General features: G+C 40.6%; 1 protein-coding gene across 2 annotated transcripts in view; it reads right to left on the reverse strand.

Annotated features, from left to right (window-relative positions):
- Atf7 (activating transcription factor 7) overlaps positions 1–18,774 on the reverse strand; it is a 95,110-nt gene that overhangs the window by 32,089 nt on the left and 44,247 nt on the right. For both annotated transcript variants that reach the window (XM_005397189.2, XM_005397190.2), the window contains exon 3: positions 712–808. In XM_005397189.2, the coding sequence (XP_005397246.1) occupies positions 712–808 (97 nt within the window). The remainder of the gene's footprint in view (positions 1–711; positions 809–18,774) is intronic.

Consider the following 18,774-nt stretch of genomic DNA (forward strand, 5'->3'; position numbering starts at 1 on the left):
TCCAAATCTGTTGTGGCATCAAAAGAAAAGGGCCACTTTGGTTTCTATGTTGGTCTGGCTGCAAATGGCACAAAGAACTGCTGCATGGTGTGAGAGCGACTGCTATGAATGCTCCTTTGGGAATGGTGCATGGAAGCAAGACAATATCTAAAACAACTGGTGAGAGGTTCCAGGTCGCCCAAATTGGCTTAGGAAAGTCCCATTGACTCAAACAAACGTCTTGTCTGACTTCTGGAAATGTGCCCTCCGTGGCGTCTGGGTTCACAAGGGAAGCGGAATTTACGAATTGATAATCTGCCCCCTGGAGGAAACTGACACCCAGTGGAAAGGAGGCAGCCAGGGCAGGCTGGCTTTTCGCCTTCTTTTGTTCACCCATGTGCTGTGGATAGGGAGAAATGTCAAAGGCATCTTTTGTCTGTAAATCTTCCAAAGTCTCAATAAGTAGGAGGAAATACAGTGAAAAAAGCTAGAATAAAACCTCAATGTACCTACTGTCAAAAATCACAGAACACGATCTTGTTATTAAAAATCAGAGAGTGGAGGGCACAGTGGAAATTTGGGAGCTTTTGGTGTTCTTTTTCCTGATTAAATGCAGAGCACACAAGAGCTCTTGAGGGGAGAGGCGGAGTACAGCTCCCAGCACATCTGGTCCCTGGTATTCATCTTAACTGTGGTGACAGCAAGGCGCGTGGCTTTTGGGGCAGCAAATACCTGCAATGATGACTGAGTCAGTTCGGGCTGGGCCAAATTTCAATGTCATCTCATGCTTGTGTTTATGAACTGCCAGGTGGTCCTCGTTTGTAAATCTCTGAAATGAAACAGAAATGGAGATGAAAACAAACAAACACACACACACCGGCTCAGTCCCCTTTAAAAATGTCCTACCAAATATGTTGCAATGAGGTTGCTCCCTCAAAAGGGGAAACGGAAAAAGAGAAAAAACTGGAAGCAAAGAAAAAGAGACAGAGAAAAAAGGTGCTAGAAAGCAGGGAGGAGAGGAGCGCAGGAGACCACAGCACCAACTGCTCTGTAATATCAGGTCCAAAGAAGAGAAGTGGACAGATTGTTAGTGAACTGAGGTCCAGGCAGTAGGCTCCAAATGAAAGTATCATTAAGGCCAACTTGTAGTGAACAAGGGGAAAACAATTTTTAATAATAATAATAAAGAGAGAAGAAAGGGAAGGCTAGGAACTCACTGGTCATCACAAAAATAGCAAATTTCAGAACGAAGTTCTCCATGGTGGGGCTGACTGGACTATTTTATGAGGGGGCTAACAGGGAGATAAATTATGCAGGATTAGGAGAGCCATTTAGTTTCCTGGCCCCCACAGTGCTGCAGCAGGCGCCTGTGCCGATATTTGGCTCAGGGCTTTAATGAGCCAGGACGGAGCTGTACAGGACTGAGGCCCAATGGCCAGTAATAACGGCACACACCAGCCCTGTCGGCCAAATGCTGGCTCCCCTTATCGGGCAGCCCGCCTGGGTTCCATCAGCCATAAACGGGCCAGTACAATTTTGCTGTTTGTATAAAGGCAGAATAAAAATGCAAGAAAAAAATGTAAGGGTAGGGAGGAGCCAGTAGGTAAGATAATAGAAGAGAAAAGGAGATGGTACAGAGACTGTGTTTGTTTAGGGACTGGGATGAAAGGACAATGAAGAGGTGAAGTCTACTCCAGTTTATGACTAAGAAAGACAGGGTTACTAAACTAATTTATGCTCCCATCCCTTTGAAGGGAGGGGAAAGGAACAGATGAACAGCAGTAATTCAAAAGAATAGTGCCCTCAGAAGTCCCTTTGAGGCTGCTGGTCATGTTCTTTCATTAAAACATGCGTGCAACACAGCGACTGCCTGCATGTTGTCGTTCTCCACAGCTCCTTACCAGAGGTTCTATTTGTCCTTTTGTTTCTAAAACTAATGATGGGAGCTGGGCATTATGGGAGGCGGAGGCAGGAGGATTCTGAGTTCTAGCCCAGCATGGGTAATTTAGTGATTTACCAAGACCTTATCTCAAAATTTAAAACCAAAGGGTTGAGATGGGGGTGTAGCCCAGCATGAAGTGATTGGGTAGGCTCCTGTTTCTACTTTCTTCACTCGACATACACCTTCCACAAAGCTGCGCCTACAGCCCTCTTTCCCACAACTCATTGGGAAAACAAATACACAGGACTTGGCTCCATCCATTCAGAAAAACACCACCAAACTGTCCCAGTTCCTTTGGTGCCATTTGCAGCCAGACCAACATAGAAACCAAAGTGGCCCTTTTCTTTTGATGCCACAACAGATTTGGATTTAACCCAGGCTAAGCAAGCTTAACTTAGTATTTCATCGATAGCGTATTTAGTTGGTGGTTATTACATCAGTTAATAAATCAGTAAAGGCACAGTGTCTCTAAGTACTACTAACCAAAATGGTGCCCCAGACGTGGAGGAGAGACAGAACCTCTTCTCCATACTCATATACGTGATGAAAGGGACTTGACCGTAGGGATCGCCTATTCCTTATTAACTCGGCAAACACTTACTGAGTATTGACTGTGTATACCAGGTACTTTGCTAGAAGCTTGTAGATTTGTCATCCCTGAGAAAAGGAGGAAGCAAATAAAAGCTCGCTGACGCTTTTGGAGATACCGCTTAATGACAGACCACTTGCCTTGAATGTGAGGTCCAGTATTAGAAAAAAAAATAGATCAGCGTCCCAAGTTTCCATACGTCATGGCTGTGCCATCTTCCCCACCAGCCCTCGACCCTGTACTGGGGCACTGAAGCCAGGGCCTTGTGGATGGTAACAGATCAGCACTGAACTTCATGCTTAGGGAATCATCTCTTTGAAAGCAATTTCTCAGTTAAAATTGCCACAGTTAAGTGACAAATATTTTGATTTTAGTAAAAACACAGATTATTCTATTGGTTTGAAGTAGAAGAATGGGAGGAAGGACTCCCCAAAGCCTTTCCTTTCAAAATTACTGTTCAGCTAGTCAGATGTGGTGGAGCATGCCTGTCATCATTTGAGAGGCTGAGGTGGGAGCACTGCTGTGAGTTTGAGGTCAGTTGGGCTACACTGTGAGTTCAATGCCAGCTTCAACTACATAGTGAGATCCTGTCTCAAAAAAAAAAAAAAAAACCTGGCCATGTAAAAATCTTGCCACTCTATTTCTTAATACTGCCAGTGGACTTTCTTCTCTAGTCTTACCATCACTGGTGTTTTGTCACAGTCATTCACCCTGGTTGTAGGGTAAATGATGATAATATTCAGTATATGTACTTACTATCTCTGTCCAAGGCAGCAGAGAATCGATATTATTCAAAATGAGGGCTGAAGAATTTGAGACACGGTAGATTAGAAATGCAGTTTATGCATCTTGAGAGAGGATTTATGTAATTTAGGTGTGTTTTTTCCCCCTGTACTGGGAAAGATTGAACCTACAGCCTTGGCACTGAGCCACATCCCAGCCTTTTAAAAACATTTTTTTCCCTTAATTTTGAAACAGGGTTGCACTAAGTCATGAAATTGTCCAGGGTGGGCTCAAACTTGAAATCCTCCTACCTTACTTCCTAGAGTCTGGGATTACAGGTATTAACTACCAGGTGAGACTAATTAAAGTCTTATTTGATCAAGTAAATGAGTCACGACAACTTCCTGATGTCTCAGCGTACATAAACAGGGGTAGAGAGACCATTATGTGCTAATGTGTGCCCCTTCCAAACACCATGATCACGTAGAAGTGCACTATCCAAAATGGAAGTCACTAGCCACACACAGCTTTTTTTTCCGAACTAGGACTTGAACTCAGGGCCTTGAGCTTGCCAGGCGGGCGCTGTGCTGCTGAGCTCATCCCCAACACCACGCAGAGCTACTGAGCACCTGCAGTATGGCTAGTCTGAATGTACTGAACATACTGGACATACTGTTTCTTAAAACATACTAGATTTTGAAGACAGCAGGAAAAAGAAAAGAATGTAAAATATCTCATTAATAATTTTTAAGGGCCAGGTATGATGGTACATGCCTGTAATCCCAGCACTCTGAGAGGTGGTGGCAGGATGATCACTTCAGTCAAGGAGTTTGAGGACAGCTGGACAACACAGAGGCCCCATTTCAAAAAAAAAAAAATTACCACGGGAATTCTAATCACATGCCAATTTCGAGTCTTTCCCCTTTAATCCACTTTCTGTAAATGCAGCTTATGTTTTATGGCAATAGTTCTCAACCAGCAACTCTGCTCCCCAGGAAACATTTGGCAATATTTGGAGACATTTTTGCTTGTCACAAGTAGGGGCATGCTACTGGCCTCTACAGGGTAGAGGCTTGGGATGCTGACAAGTACTATATATTCACAAGCTAGTCTCCAAAAGAAGGAATTATCTAACATAATGTCTGCTGTACCTCTGTTGAGAAACCCTACTACAGAGTAAGAGAGAAAGAAATAAGACTGTTTTTTAGTTTCCCTTGCCAAATTGCCACATGTTTTTGGACCTGAGACTTGGAAGGAAAGAACACAGGCAGAAAACTTCCAAACTCATTTTATAAAATGGCTGATGAACTACAGCTCTGCAGATACTTAGGATAGAGAAATTAGGAGGATGGTGACAGAAGGCACTGTAATTGGGTGGAGAACAGATTAAATGGAATTCTTACCCATTACCTTGTTAGTAATAAAAAGATAGCAAGGAAGAAGGTAAACAAAACAATTCTAGCTACTTTTAATTTTCACTCTCTGATAGAGTCAGAGTTTTTTTCCTGATGGAGTTTTAAAACAAAAAGTAAGAAGCAAGATTTTTCTTAGTTTAAGAAAAAAAAATTTGTTTTTTTTTTGATACAGGGAATTGAACTCGGGACCTTCTGCTTGCCAGGCAGGCGCTATGCCGCGGATCTATATCCTTGGCCATAGTTTAAGAAATGTTAAGCACTACAAAATAAAGTATCAGGATTATGAGAAAGCCAATCTGAAAACTGATTTTAGTTCCAGAATGGATAGGGATAGTAAGTATAGTTTCTTAGTAAAATTTTCCGTAAGTCATATTTGGTAAAAATCTTTTCCATTTCTAGGAAGTCTCTCTTCAACTATCCTTCTACATAACAGGAGAATCTGGAATCCTACCTCCTAGCAAACTAACTAAATGAGCAGAGCTAAGTAAAAACAGTTAAGAATAACCCAAAGCACAAAGATAGTGGACTGTATATCAGACCAAATTTCACAAATGAAGTCTTAACTTTATTTTTTTCAGTAGTAGGGATTGAATTCAGGAGGGTTGAGCTGTGTTCTCAACCCTTTCAAAATACTTTTGTTTTTGAGACAGTGTCTCCCTAAATTGCCCAGGCTGGAACTTGTGATCTTTCTGCCTCAGTCTCTTAAGCACCTGGGATTACAGATGAGTGTCACCATACTTGGCTACTAGATTTTTAATTTTTTAAAATAGAGGTATAGCATACAGAAAATGCACAAATCTTAAATGTCTCAATGATTTGTATATAAGTAAATATCTGCATAATCATTACTTAAGACATGAACCAGGTACTGTGGCAATTCTGGCACTCTGGGAGATAGAGGCAGGAGGGTTGCAAGTCTGACACCAGCCTGTGCAATTTAGCAACTTAGTAAGACACTGTCTAGAAATAAAAAACAAAAAGGGACCAGGTACATAGATCAGAGCAATGCCCTGAGTTCAATCCCCAGTACTGGGAGAAATAAAAAGCTGAAACATTTGAGGTATCCCAGAAGGCTCCCTCATATGCTTATGTTTTAAATGAAATCATTACATAGAACAGTACAGTACCTGCCATGCAGCATGTATTCAGCTAGTCCCTTCTTTCTTCCCTCTTTCTCTTTCTTCTGTATTTCCCTGTATAGTCCAGCCCAGCCTTGAACTTAATATATAACCCAAACTACCTTAAATTCTTGATTTTCCTGCCTCAGCCTCCTGAGTGCTGGGATTACAGGCATGTGCCACCATACCTGGCTCCTTCTCCCTTTTCAAAGCTTAAAGTAGACAGGTATTGTACTAAAAAGTAATTTTTTAAACAGAACAATTCTAAGTCAATGTTTAGAAATAGTTCTTTCCTAATCCTCCCATTTAGCCAACTCTCTTGAGTTGTGGTTTTTTTTTTTTGTTTTTTTGAGACAGGGTCTTGCTATGTAGTTCAGGCTGGCCTGCACTCACTACATAGTCCAGGCTGGCCTCAAACTCACTGTAATCCTTCTGCCTCAGCCTGTCGAGTGCTAGGATGACACACGTGCACTACCATACCTGGCCCTCGGATGTATTTTTAAATAGCAGCACTGAACAGAATTGAAAACAAGGCTCAGGCCAAATGAGAGCTCAGGACAAATTTAAGTTAAATTTTTGCTTTTTGACTCTGAGCCAGTCACAAGCATATGGATATTAAGAATGTAAGAGTTTTAAGCTAAATTCTTGGTAAAGCATTGTGACCAATGAAATTTTTGTGCAATATGCATTCAACTCCTAGCCAGACTCATTCCTGAAATGTTATTTTTGGCTACTACAGCTCTAGTTTCTGTGTGGAAAAATTTTTAAATGCTCTTGTATCCTTACTTACAATGAATGCAAGTCCCTTTCCTTGTTTTAGAAGAGTAAACTAAGGGAAGGAAATAATCAGAAAACTCTTCAGTTATTAAGAAATAAATCCTCTAACATATCAAATAAGGATATAAGGAGTTAACTTTATATTTATTTTTTTTTTTTTTTTTACTTTTGTTTTCTGAGATGGGGTCTCGCTTTGTAGTGCAAGTTGACCTTGAACTCACTATGTAGCCCAGGCTGGCCTCCAACTTGTTATTCGCCTGCCTCAGCTTCCTGAGTGCTGGGATTACAAGTATGTGCCACCATATCATGTGCTGGTTTATATTTGTGAGTCTCAAAAGTTACTTATACAAACACCTAACTACTTCTTCCTTCAATATTTCTGGGTTTGGCAGCAGTTCATGATTTTCCTTTTTTTTTTTTTTTGTCTTTTTTGAGACAGGGGTCTCGCTATGCAGTTCAGGCTGTTCTTGAACTTGCAATGATCCTCCTGCCTCAGCCTCCCGAGTGCTGGGATTACAGGCACGCGCCACCACACCTGTCTTGGCAGCATTTCATGAATGTAACAGCTTTCTTATAGCATTTATACTCTGGCTTTTTGTTTGTTTGTTTTTTGAGACAGCGTCTCACTATGTAGTTCAGGCTGACCTTGAGCTCACTATGTAGCTGAGGCCGGTCTCAAATTTATGGGGATCCTCCTACTTCAGCCTCCTGAGTGCTGAGATTATAGGCATGTGCTACCGTGCCCAGCTTGGCATATTTTGATGAAAGAAAGTATTAAGAAAAAGCTACCAGAATACTGAAAAACTATGAGGGTAAGCTCTATACAGTGATATCACCAGTGAACAGAAGTGGAAACCATAACTGATCTTTTTTCAAACACTAATCATGCCAATAGATCACATACTCTGAAAGAGATATGTAGCCATCTCGACAATGCTTCTCATTCTCAGCACAGTGCTTCTGTTCCCAGGGCACAGTATCACTTGTTTGGAAAATGAAGGGAAGGGAAGGAAGGCAGGGAATGAACACATACATACACATATGTCACAGCCAACAGGACTTTCATTTCTACTTCAGTCAAGTCTTAGGCTCCTGCTCTCACTTTCAAATGCTGCTGTTTACTAAGTGAGTCACACATCCTGCTTTGAATGCTTCATGGCTCCTGAATGAATCATTTCAAAGTACAGGATTGTTCAACAAATAAATACAACCACAGCAGCAGCACCAGTTCATATGCTGCATGTGTAAGCAAGGTAATTTATAGAGCAAAAATAAGAACAGGAAACTTCTTCCTAAAATACTCTAAGAGAAAATACCATTGAGGGAATGAAGGAGGACAAACAGAAGAGGAAAACCCCCACCAACTTGTAACTAGGTAAATTTATTTGTCTTTTTGAGAAAGCTGTATGAGTATCTAAAAGAGAAGATTTTGGCAGCTGACAAAATTATTCCTTTAGTGACGGGGTACAGTTTTATAAAGTGGTATGAAAAGAATTGTGAAAAACTTTATCATCCTTAGCTTCAGAAACCTTCACAAGGCATACTTTCAGAAATATATGATGCTTTCCATCTCCATTTCCAAAGTAAATTTCATTACACAAGTAAGTGAGAATTACTGTACCCTGGCATTTGACACCAGATTCCCTTCATTACACAAAGGCACCTAAGACAGTCTCACTGTGCTATATAGTTCTACTGCTGTTGAATGAAAGGACACTGGTGCCATGTCTTTGTGGTCAATTTACTTTCTTAAGGTATCTGATTCTATTGCTGAATTTTATCAACAAAATGCCCTGTGCAAAAAATGTCAATTAAAAAAATAACAAGAATATTAATTTATAAACAGCACCCTTTTAAGTTCTTTCTTCACTTGACAAAGAAGTTAAAGAACTTGCACATCTTTTTGAGAACTTTAAGATCCCAAATACCTGAAATTTTTAGGTAAGAGTATTAGCATCCCACAGGTACCAACCAGTGTCAAGAACTGAATTCCTCTTTTTTATACAGCATATGGGTGAGTATTTGAAAAGGTATGTTATAATCAAGTCAACAAGCCAAGGAAACAGGAATAGAAAAAGTTTGAAAGTCATGGTCAACACTGAATTGTTTGGTCTTTATCATTATCATCTGGGATTAATATCAATGCACTGTTCTACATCACACTGGCCAATGACATAACTATTCCTTTAAGTAGCATAAGTTTTAAGCACTCAGCCATATCTCATCATTCGTTTTTATTTTGGTTTCTTTTTCCCTCCGGTTTATGACAAATGTGAAAATTCACGAGCCTCCTGGGTGACATCCTGTGCCAAGTAACTTGCAGATGCCTAATAAATCACAGCAAAAGGAAGCTGAGTGCCAAAGGTGAGCTAGGTCAATTCCAACAGGGGCTGGGTAGTATAGAAAGGGGATGGTACAGTAGTCCCACCATATCCATGATTTTACTTTCCACAGTGTCAACTTTGCTCTGAAAATGTTAAACAGAAAATTCCAAAGCTAAATAATGTGTAGTTTATTTATTCAGCAGTGACAGCAATCAACGCAGGGCTTTGTGCATGCTAGTCAAGTGCTCTACCACGGGCTACATTCCACCAGCCCTCTGGGTGTGAATCCTCCCTTTGTCCAGAGTACCCATGTAGTATATACTACCCAACCATTAGTCACTTAGTACCTATCTCAATTATCAGTTATCAGACTGACTGTCATGGTAGCATAGTGCTTGTGTTCCAATAACCCTTATTTTATTTAATAATGAAAAAAAATAACCCCAAAGGACAAGAGTAATGATGTTGGCAATTTGGATGTGCTGAACAAAACTGTAAAATCCTTCTTAAAATTAAGTGAAAAGGTGAATTTTCAACTTAGAAAAAAATTCTTTGTTGAGGTCACAGAGATTTAGAGTACAATAAAATATTTGGAGATAGCACACTTATAGTATTTTGTTTTTTTGAGAAAGGATCTCACTATGTAGTCAGGCTAGCCTCTAACTCATAGCAATCCTCCTGCCTCAACCTCCCAAGTGCTGGGATTATAGTCGTATACCACCATGCCCAGCTGAGAATTCTATTTTCATTTTCACACACTGTCTACCAAATAAATGACTCTATCGCATTATCATCTACTTCCTCAAGGTTCCTTAGGACCAGTGGCTATATACTCTGGGTTTTGGGCAAGAACAACATGGTAAAAGAGAAGCCGCCTTATTACGTTGCTCTTGAAAGCGAGGCAGTTAATGATCACCCTTCACTAAAGATGGAACTTGAGGTTGGAGCCACGTCTTTTCTTATTCCTCCAAACCTAGTGATTCTCTATTAAACTCGAGGACACTCTTGGAAACTATGCTTAAGAACTAACAAGGACAGATTCACTATCTTTCCTTAGATGGCAGTTATTTACACGGATGGATTAAGTGGTCAACAAACTTTAAAGGATCAGTGTCTAGGTGCACAGGTCCAAGCAGCAATGCAGCTGGTGCTGGTCCCGTGTCAGTCACATGGCTAACTGCTTTCTCCACAGTTCTTACCTAATGGTTGATCTCTTAGTATTCTACTTTTCAGATGCAGCCACTCAGTTGGGCTACCATTAAAATCCTCAAAGGGATAACAAGGAAAACTTTTTCTCCTTCTTACAACGAGGAAAACTTTTCTAAAAATCAAAATAATCATCGCACACCTCTATAAAAGTTCTTGGTGATATTATACATTTATATTTTCAATCTTATCTCTTCCCACTTCTTATTAGGACAGCGATGTACAGAGTCCTTGAAAAACACAACAGTTTTATCTTCTAACTTGCTACACAGTGTTACAATCCCTTTGATCTGAATGAGTGGAAAGCACAAAGATACAGTGCGAAAAGACTGGACTTTAACCACTAAATTTAGGAAAGTATACTGTGTTTTATGGAAAAACAATAATATAAACACTTCTTTAAAATACAGGAGTTTTTGAATACTTATAATGTAAGCTAAAATAGCATATATGAGTCAGTATAGAGCCTACAACAACCAAAACTCTGCCCATCTTTGATGGTTTACACACTTTCTACAACAGCCAAACCAAAAGAAAACATATGGGTGCTGGGCACAGTGACCTGTTATCCAGCTACTCAGGAGACTGAGGCCAGAGGATCTCAAGCTTGATCCCAGCCTGAGCAACTTGGTGAGACCCTGTCTCAAAATTTTAAAAAGGGCGGGGAGCATAATATCAACAAGAATTTTTATAGGGGTGTGGGAGACTAGAATTACAAGTCTGAGACCCCAGCCTGGGCAATTTAGCAACTCAGACTCTGTTTCAAAATAAAACATAAGGGCTGGGGAAGTAGCTCAGTGTAAATGCCCTGGGTTCAATCCTCAGTACTGCAACAAATAACCAGTTAGCTAGCTAACTAACTAAATATAAAAACACACACATATACTTTAAAATAATTCCAAAATGCAGCAAAAGCTTTCTATTTATTTATTTAATTTTGTTTTGTTTTGTTTTTTTGAGACAAAGTCTTACTGTGTAGTTCCGGCTGGTCTCAAACTCGTAACAATCCTCCTACCTCAGCCTCCTGAGTGCTAGGATTATAGGCATGTGCCACCATGCCTAGCTAAAAGCTTTTGTTTTAGTTTTAAATAAACCATCAAAGGTTAAGGTCCCAGAGACTCAGTAACTACAGAAGAAATTGTAGGCTAGTAAAGAAACAGGCAAAAGATAAAGTCTCAAATGGTTTTATTCAGGTCTGCTGAATAAACCACAGGCTGGAATGGTGCTCTGATTCTCCTTGGCACCTCAATTTAATACAGAAAAAAAATTTGACTTGTTGACACATTCAGCTGGTTGGTTGTCTTTGTGTCTAACTTATAAAGTGCTTTTTTTTTTTTTTTGCAGTACTGGGGATCAAACGTAGGGTGTTGCTCATGATAGGAAAGCATCCTATCACCCCAAGCTCAAGCTACATTTTTGTAAAGCCAGGCAAATGGGAAACTCCTTTAGCCTTAAAGGGACAGTTTTTAGAATGCTTGCCACTTATTAGAAGTCTACTTTGAAAGAATTTGGGCAGAGAAGAATGGAATCTATATTGTTCAACAGTAACACGCACCCACTTACTTCTTCACTGTCAGTCATCTAATACAGCAGAACATCAAGAACGCAGGAGACGGTCCTGATCCAGCCTCATCTCTTGCTGCTCTCACTCACTTTGCACTTTGTCAAGATCAAGCAGCCTGCAATGTTTCTGGACATAGGCCGTTTCATTCTTTCATGTCTGCTTTTCTCCAATGTGTAAAATGGTCTCTACTTTCTCTGTGTTGCAAAGTTCTAGTCATCATTTTTTTTTTTTTTTTTTGTACTGGGAATAGAACTCAGGACCTTGCGCTTGCCAGGCAGGCACTTGTACCACTGAGCTATATCCCTGGTCTTCTATTCATCTTTTAAAAGCATCACTTCCTTCCAGAAGCCTTCCTTGGTATCTAGTAGACCCCTAGATACTTGCAAAGACTTATATTATCACACATATTACAATGTAATTGCTTTTTTCTTTTGGAGACAGGGTCTTGCTATGTAATGCAGGCTGGCCTTGAACTCACTATGTAGCTAGCCTAGGCTGTCCTCAAACTCACAGTGATCCTCCTGCCTCAGCCCCAGGTACTGGGATCAGCGGTGGGTGCCTCCACGCCTGGCTGTAATTGCATATTTATGTGTCTGGCTCCCCTAGGAAAGTTACTATGTTAATATTTCATGTATCTTCCTATCATTTGTGCCTGGCACAGTGCCTAAACATTATAGATGTTCAAAAAAAATTTTGCCAGGCATAGTGGCACACTCCCATAAATTCAGTACCTAGGAGGCTGAGATAGGAGGCTCACATACTGAAGGCCATCCCTGGCTAAAAAGGGACAAGTTGTCTCAACAAACAAACAACAGAAACAAAAAACTAAAATTTACTGAACTGAATCCACAAAGGCTAATGAGGGTCTGACTGGACTAAGAAAATTACTCATGGGCTGGTTTTGGGAAGCCTATCCTCAGGCTTCCTCAAGGTTACAGATACCCTGGCAGAAGACAATTGATATTTTTTGTATACCAAATCTCTCACTAGAGACACTTGCAAAAACCTATATTCAATTTCTGATTGTAGACTAAAATGATAATGAAGTGTTCCAATTATGTAATTCTTCCCACGCTATTACACTGGAATGTAGACAAACCAGGAGGTGCTAATGGGATCCTATTAGCCTTCACATCACATTACAACAGCCTCATCTGTTAGAGGAAGAAAGGAGACAAACGATAAATATACCAAGGTCATTAAACACATTGATGGGTGTCAGGGAAAACTAAGGCTGTGGCTTGCCTCTGGGTACCAACTCAGTATAAAGCAAATTGCGGATTTTAACTCAGGAGCCGTAGGCTGAAATTCTTTCCCTATTTGTTTAACTAGAGCTGCCCTAACAAAATAACACAAACTGGGTGGTTTAAACAACAGAATTTTATTATCTCACACTTTTGTGAGAACAGAAGTCTGAAATCAAGGGGCTAACAGGGTCACATCCTTGAACAATGTCAGGGAAAATGTATTCCATTCTCCCCTTCTAGCTTCTGGTAGCTTGCTGGCAATCTCTGGTATTCCTAGGCTTGTGACATCATAAATCCAATCTTTTCATGTTCTCTCTGTGTCTGTGTCCAATTTTTTTTTATAAGGACACCAGTCATATTGGATTAGGGGTCCACCCTACACCTGTATGACCTCACAGTAACTTACTATCTCTGCAATGACCCTATTTCCAAATATGGTCATGTTCTAAGATACTGGGCAGAGGACTTCACCATGTAAATTATTATTATTATTCTTTTTTGTTACTGGGACTCGAACTCATGACTTCATGCTTGCCACTCAGGTGCTAAGCCATTGAGCTTATATTCCTGGCCCCACCATACAAATTTTAAGGGACATAATTAAATCCCTAATGGCTCACAAAGATAAGTTCATGCTCTGATTTCCAGAACATCCAAACGATACTTTATATGGTGATTAAGTTCAAGATTTTGAGATGAGGAGGTTATTTAGATTGTCTAGGTGCACCCTCATTGCACCACTTGTCCTTAATTAAAAAAAAAAAAAAAAAGGCACCCAATGGCGACTAGATACACAGTGAAGAGAAGGCAATGTGAAGACGGAAGCAAAAGTTAAGAGGTGTGACCATAAGCCAAGATATACTGACAAGCAACCAGAAGCTGGAAAGGACCAGTCTGCAGTGTGATGGTTAATCCTGATTGTCAACTTGACTGGATTGAGAAACCCCTAGGAGACAGCAAAGCACATCTCTGGGTGTGCTTGAGGATGGTCCAGGGATGACTGGCATGTGAGACAGCAAACTGTAGGGGGAGACCTGCCCTGAATGTGGGCAGAGCCATCCAATCGCCTGGTTGCCTCCCAAAGAGAACAAAAGTGAAAGAGGGAGGAAGTCTGCCAGCACATGTATCCCTCTCTGCTTCCTAAGTGCTGTGAGCTGTGAGCAGTTTCCTTCTGCCATGCACTTTCACCAGGATGTTTCTGCCTCACCTCAGGTGTAAAGCAATGGACCCAGCTGACCATGGACTGGAACCACATCTTTGGTTTGTCTCAGGTATTTTGTCACAACGATTGAAAAGATGTTAAGGTGGCCAGTTGGTACCCAGAGGCAAACCACAGCCTTCTCATGGAAAGGCTCCTCAAGAAGGTATGGCCCTCAGGAATACAGCTCAGTGGCATAAGCGCCTGCCTGGCATGCATGAGGTCATGAGTTCAATTCCCGGTACCAAAAAAACAAAGAAGGTATGGCCCTGCCCTATATCTTAATTTTAGACTCTTGGCCTCCTAAACTGAGAGAATAAAGTTCTGTTGATTTCCACCCACCTAGTTTATAGTAATTTGTTCTAGCAGCCACAGGAATCTAGTACACATATAATCTTCTCTTATTCTAAACATAATTATCCCCATGCTAAGAGTAGCAAAGGAGCTTGCAGATAAAAGGCAACCACAGGTGACACTTAAATTCCAAATTGTTACACCTACAACCATAATCCCCTCACCTCTCTGCTCCTGAAAAGAAACATCACTCAACAGGAACAATAGGATGGAGGTATGGCTCAGTGCTAACATGCCTAGCACACCTGAAGCCCTGGGTTTGATCCTAGTACCACCCCGCCCCCAAAAAAATCAGCATTGCACCTGATTTATCACTTACAAATGACCTCACCTACAGAAGTGTGAGAGGTACTCTCCCACTCACCACCTTACCTTTTCACAAATCAGATATGAAGTAAGTGTTGGCCATAGAGATTACTACGCCCCTACCATTTTTAGCAGTGCTAGAGATTGAACCGAGGACCTCACACATACTAGGTGATTGCTACAGCACTGGGCTACATTCTCAGTCTTTTTTACTTTGAGACAGGGTTTTGCTAAATTGCTTAGGGTGGCCTTGAACCTGCAATCTTCCTGATTTAGCCACCTGAGCCACTGAGATTATAAGCATCTGCTCCTGTACCCAGCCCAAATTCTTTTTTCCCCCTAGTACTGGGGATTGAACCCAGGGCCTTTGCACTAAGCTACATCCCCAGCCCTTTTTAAAATTTATTTTTTTATTTTGAGGCAGGGTCTCACTAAGTTACTCAGCCTGGGCTCAAACTTGTGATCCTCTTGCCTTAGCTGCCCAGAGTACTGGGATTGTAGGCCTATGTCACCATATCTGGCTCCAAATTGTTTCTTTTTAAGGAACACCTTACTTAATTGTTTAATTACATAAGGTCAGATGTGGGGGAGTTTTCTGTTTATCGTTTGTTTTGTCTGCTTGTTTTTGAGACAGGGTCTCACTCTGTAATTCAGGCTGGCCTTGAACTCACTGTGTAGTCCAGGGTGGCCTTGATCTCATGCCAATCCTCCTGCCTCCCAAGGACTGGGATTACAGGTGTGCACCACCATGCCTGGCCCCAGATGTGTTGTTGAATGGATGTGTGATTCTTACCTTCTATCTATGTATGTTGTCTTTAATCATCTGAGTTTTCTAACTATAAAATTTCACTTAGAGGAATTTACTTATTTTTTCTTGAATACTCTGTACACTAGGTAGACTAAGTTATAATACTGGAGGTGAATCCAGTGTACAGAGACTGCTCTAGTGGAATTGTTTGAGTGATCAAACAGACATCTTACTTCACACCAAGGTGTAGTTCTTTTTTTTTTTTTTAAGGTGTCTACTTTTTCCTCTGACTCCTTACCACCAAACATTTGATTTTCAAGTGGGTTTAACATAGCAGAACCTACATACATAAAGCAGCGGTAAGGGGGATTTGTGACTCTGGGAGAGGGTTGTAGCTTTGCAGTAAAAGAAACTAGAGTCGGCAAAGAGGGACCATTGAGAAAAAGTAAAGCTAAGCACGGTGGTTCACGCCTGTAATCCCAGCCCTTGGGATGCTGAAGCAGGAGATGCATGGTGAGTTTGAGGCCAGCCTGGGCTACAAAGTAAGTCCAAGACCAGCCTGAACTACACACTGAGACTCTGTCTCAAAAAAACAAAATATATAACAAACAACAACCAAAAAAAAAAAAAAAAAAAAAAGACTAGAGAAAAAAATCTTAATCGCACTTATCTTTTCACTATTTACAAGGTCAGAGAAATTCTAAGGTTATACAAAGTCTGAGGTTAATTGCAGGTAGCTGATATTCCTTGAGACAGAGACTATGTCCAATTCCTAAAGGATAACACATTACCTAGAAAGTATACAGGCAGCATGCAAAAATATCTGTTAAGTGACCAATTAAGATTTTTTTCCTGTCCCACTGGAACTTGTTTTGAAGGAAAATTAAGCTTTATTTACTTGGCTGGTTTCTATTTGTCTGTTTGTTTATTTTTTGGCTTTTTGAGATAGGGTCTTGCTATGCAGTCCAGGCTGGCCTTGAGTTCCCTATGTAGCCCAGGCTTCAAATTTGCAATGATCCTCCTGCCTCAGCCTCACGAGTACTGGGATTATAGGCATGAGTCACCAAGGCCAGCAAGCTCTATCTAGAACTTTAGTCAATTGTGTGTCTCAAGTTATCATGCCCGAAGATGGATTAAGAGAAGATAGCCAATAATGCAATTCTTAAAGAAAAAAATAAAACACAAAAAGAGGTACCAATTTCCTAGGGAAAATTCAATTGCATACTTCTGGTTGATTTATATGCCAACCAGAGTCTATTTTCTACTGCTGTAAGAGAAGGACACAGACTGAGTGACTTAAGAACAGCAGACGTTTGTACCTTTTCTGTGTGCATGTGTGGTGCTGGGGATACAACACAGGGTCTCTCACATGTGAGGGAAGCGCTCCACCACTGAGTCACATGCCAAGCCCAATAACAGAAGTTGATTTGGCACACAGTTTTGTAGCCTGGGAAGGTCAAGAATATGGACCAGAACCTAGCAGAGCTACACAGTGAGCATACAGGTGAACAAGACAAAACAAAACAAAACAAAAACCAGAAACCAAAGAACAGCTAAACTCATCCTTTGCTCAGCTTACTCCTGAGCTGGTGACCTTAATGCGTTCATAAGGGAGGTGGCTGTGACAACCCAATCCCCTCTCAAAGGTCCCATCTCTTAATGCTACTATTGTATCAATTAAATTTTAGGAGTCTTGGAGTAAATACTCAAACCACAGCACAGACTCAGAAAAAATGACTCAGTCAATATATACTTTTCACTCTTTTAAAATTGACATATATTATTTGTACATATTTTAGGGTACAGTCTTATAATTTGATACATTATACAGTGTATAAAGATCACCAGGACAATTATGATTTTCATCTTCTCAAATATTATTTCTATGTGTTGAGAACCCTCAAATTCTTCTTTTCCAGTTATTTGAAATGTATAATTGCTGTAGATTTACTTGCCCCACTGTGCCATGTAACATCAAAATCGTTTCCTCCACTCTACTGGTTTTTGTTACAAATTACCTACCCTTTCACTGTCCTGAGACTCAGGAGACTGAAGCAAGAAGACCAGTGTGAGTTTGAGGCCAGTCTGGGCTGTGCAGTGAATTCAAGGCCAGCCTGAACTACATAGCAAGACCCTGTCTCAAAAAACAAAAATCAAAAACCAAAAAAGAGACGAGGGGGGAAGCCCAGGATAGGATGGGATAGCGTTTTTTCCAAACTGAAATATAATCTACCAGTAGGTAATGCAATCAATTTGGTGGTTTGTAACTACCATTTTCTTTTTAAATATAGGGTCTCACCATGTACTCCAGGACATCTTTAAACTCTGTGTAGCCCACACTAGTTTTGAGCTCTTGACTGCCCTGCATCAGTTTCCTGAGTGCTGGGATTAGAGGTATGTGCCACTACACTGGCTTGTAACCAGTACTTTTTTTTTTTGGTAACCAGCATTTTTAAAAAAGAAGAGAAAATACCACCCAGACTAAAACACTAAAACAACAAAAGCTGAGCCCATCACATTAGGAAAGGGAGAGTACTACTGTAATTGTTTTCTAATTTCTATTACACAGATGTGTTTTAAGTTGCAAGGTAAAATGTATTTCCTTTTTTTTTCTTATTTTGAGATGACAGTCTTACTATAATGTTCAGGTTGGACTCAAATCCATGAGCTCAAGTGATCTTCCTGTCTCAGCCTCCCAAGTAGCTAAAGTACAAGCAACACCATCAAGTCTGGCATAAAATATATCTCTTTGGTTCACAAACCAAAAGGATTTAGAAGGGGTTTATGGTCTAACATCTAAGGAGCTTAGAAGTCATCACTTCATCCTAACATGTAAAAAGGTGAACAAACTCAAAAATCAACAACTACTCCTAGATACTTCAGAGAAGTGAGGTCACAAGACAAAGCGCAATCTTCTAAACTGGCAGATACAGAGAATCATGACTTTTAAAGTATAGGAACCCAGGGGCTGAAAGTTACTTGAACTGTAATTGATGAAGCTAGAGGCTCAGTGTAGACAGGTCTGAGTTAAAAATTCCAGGGGGAGTCCCTCTACTTTCATGAGGTGACTTTTATGTCCAGGAGCTTGCTCTACCAGGTTCTTCCAGGGCATACCAGCGAAAAAAGTCCCTCTTGTTTCTGACTGGGGCTAGGAGGGGAAACATATACTTCTAAAATACAGTGGACTATTCTGTTCTTAACAAGGCTCTCAGGAGTAACTATTATATCTAAGCCTAACCTCCTGGATTTTTATCAGATCCTAAACCTGGGGAAAAGGTTAATAC

This window comes from Chinchilla lanigera, unplaced genomic scaffold (genome assembly GCF_000276665.1).
Source record: "Chinchilla lanigera isolate Chin_1 unplaced genomic scaffold, ChiLan1.0 scaffold00057, whole genome shotgun sequence".
Lineage (NCBI taxonomy): Eukaryota > Metazoa > Chordata > Mammalia > Rodentia > Chinchillidae > Chinchilla > Chinchilla lanigera.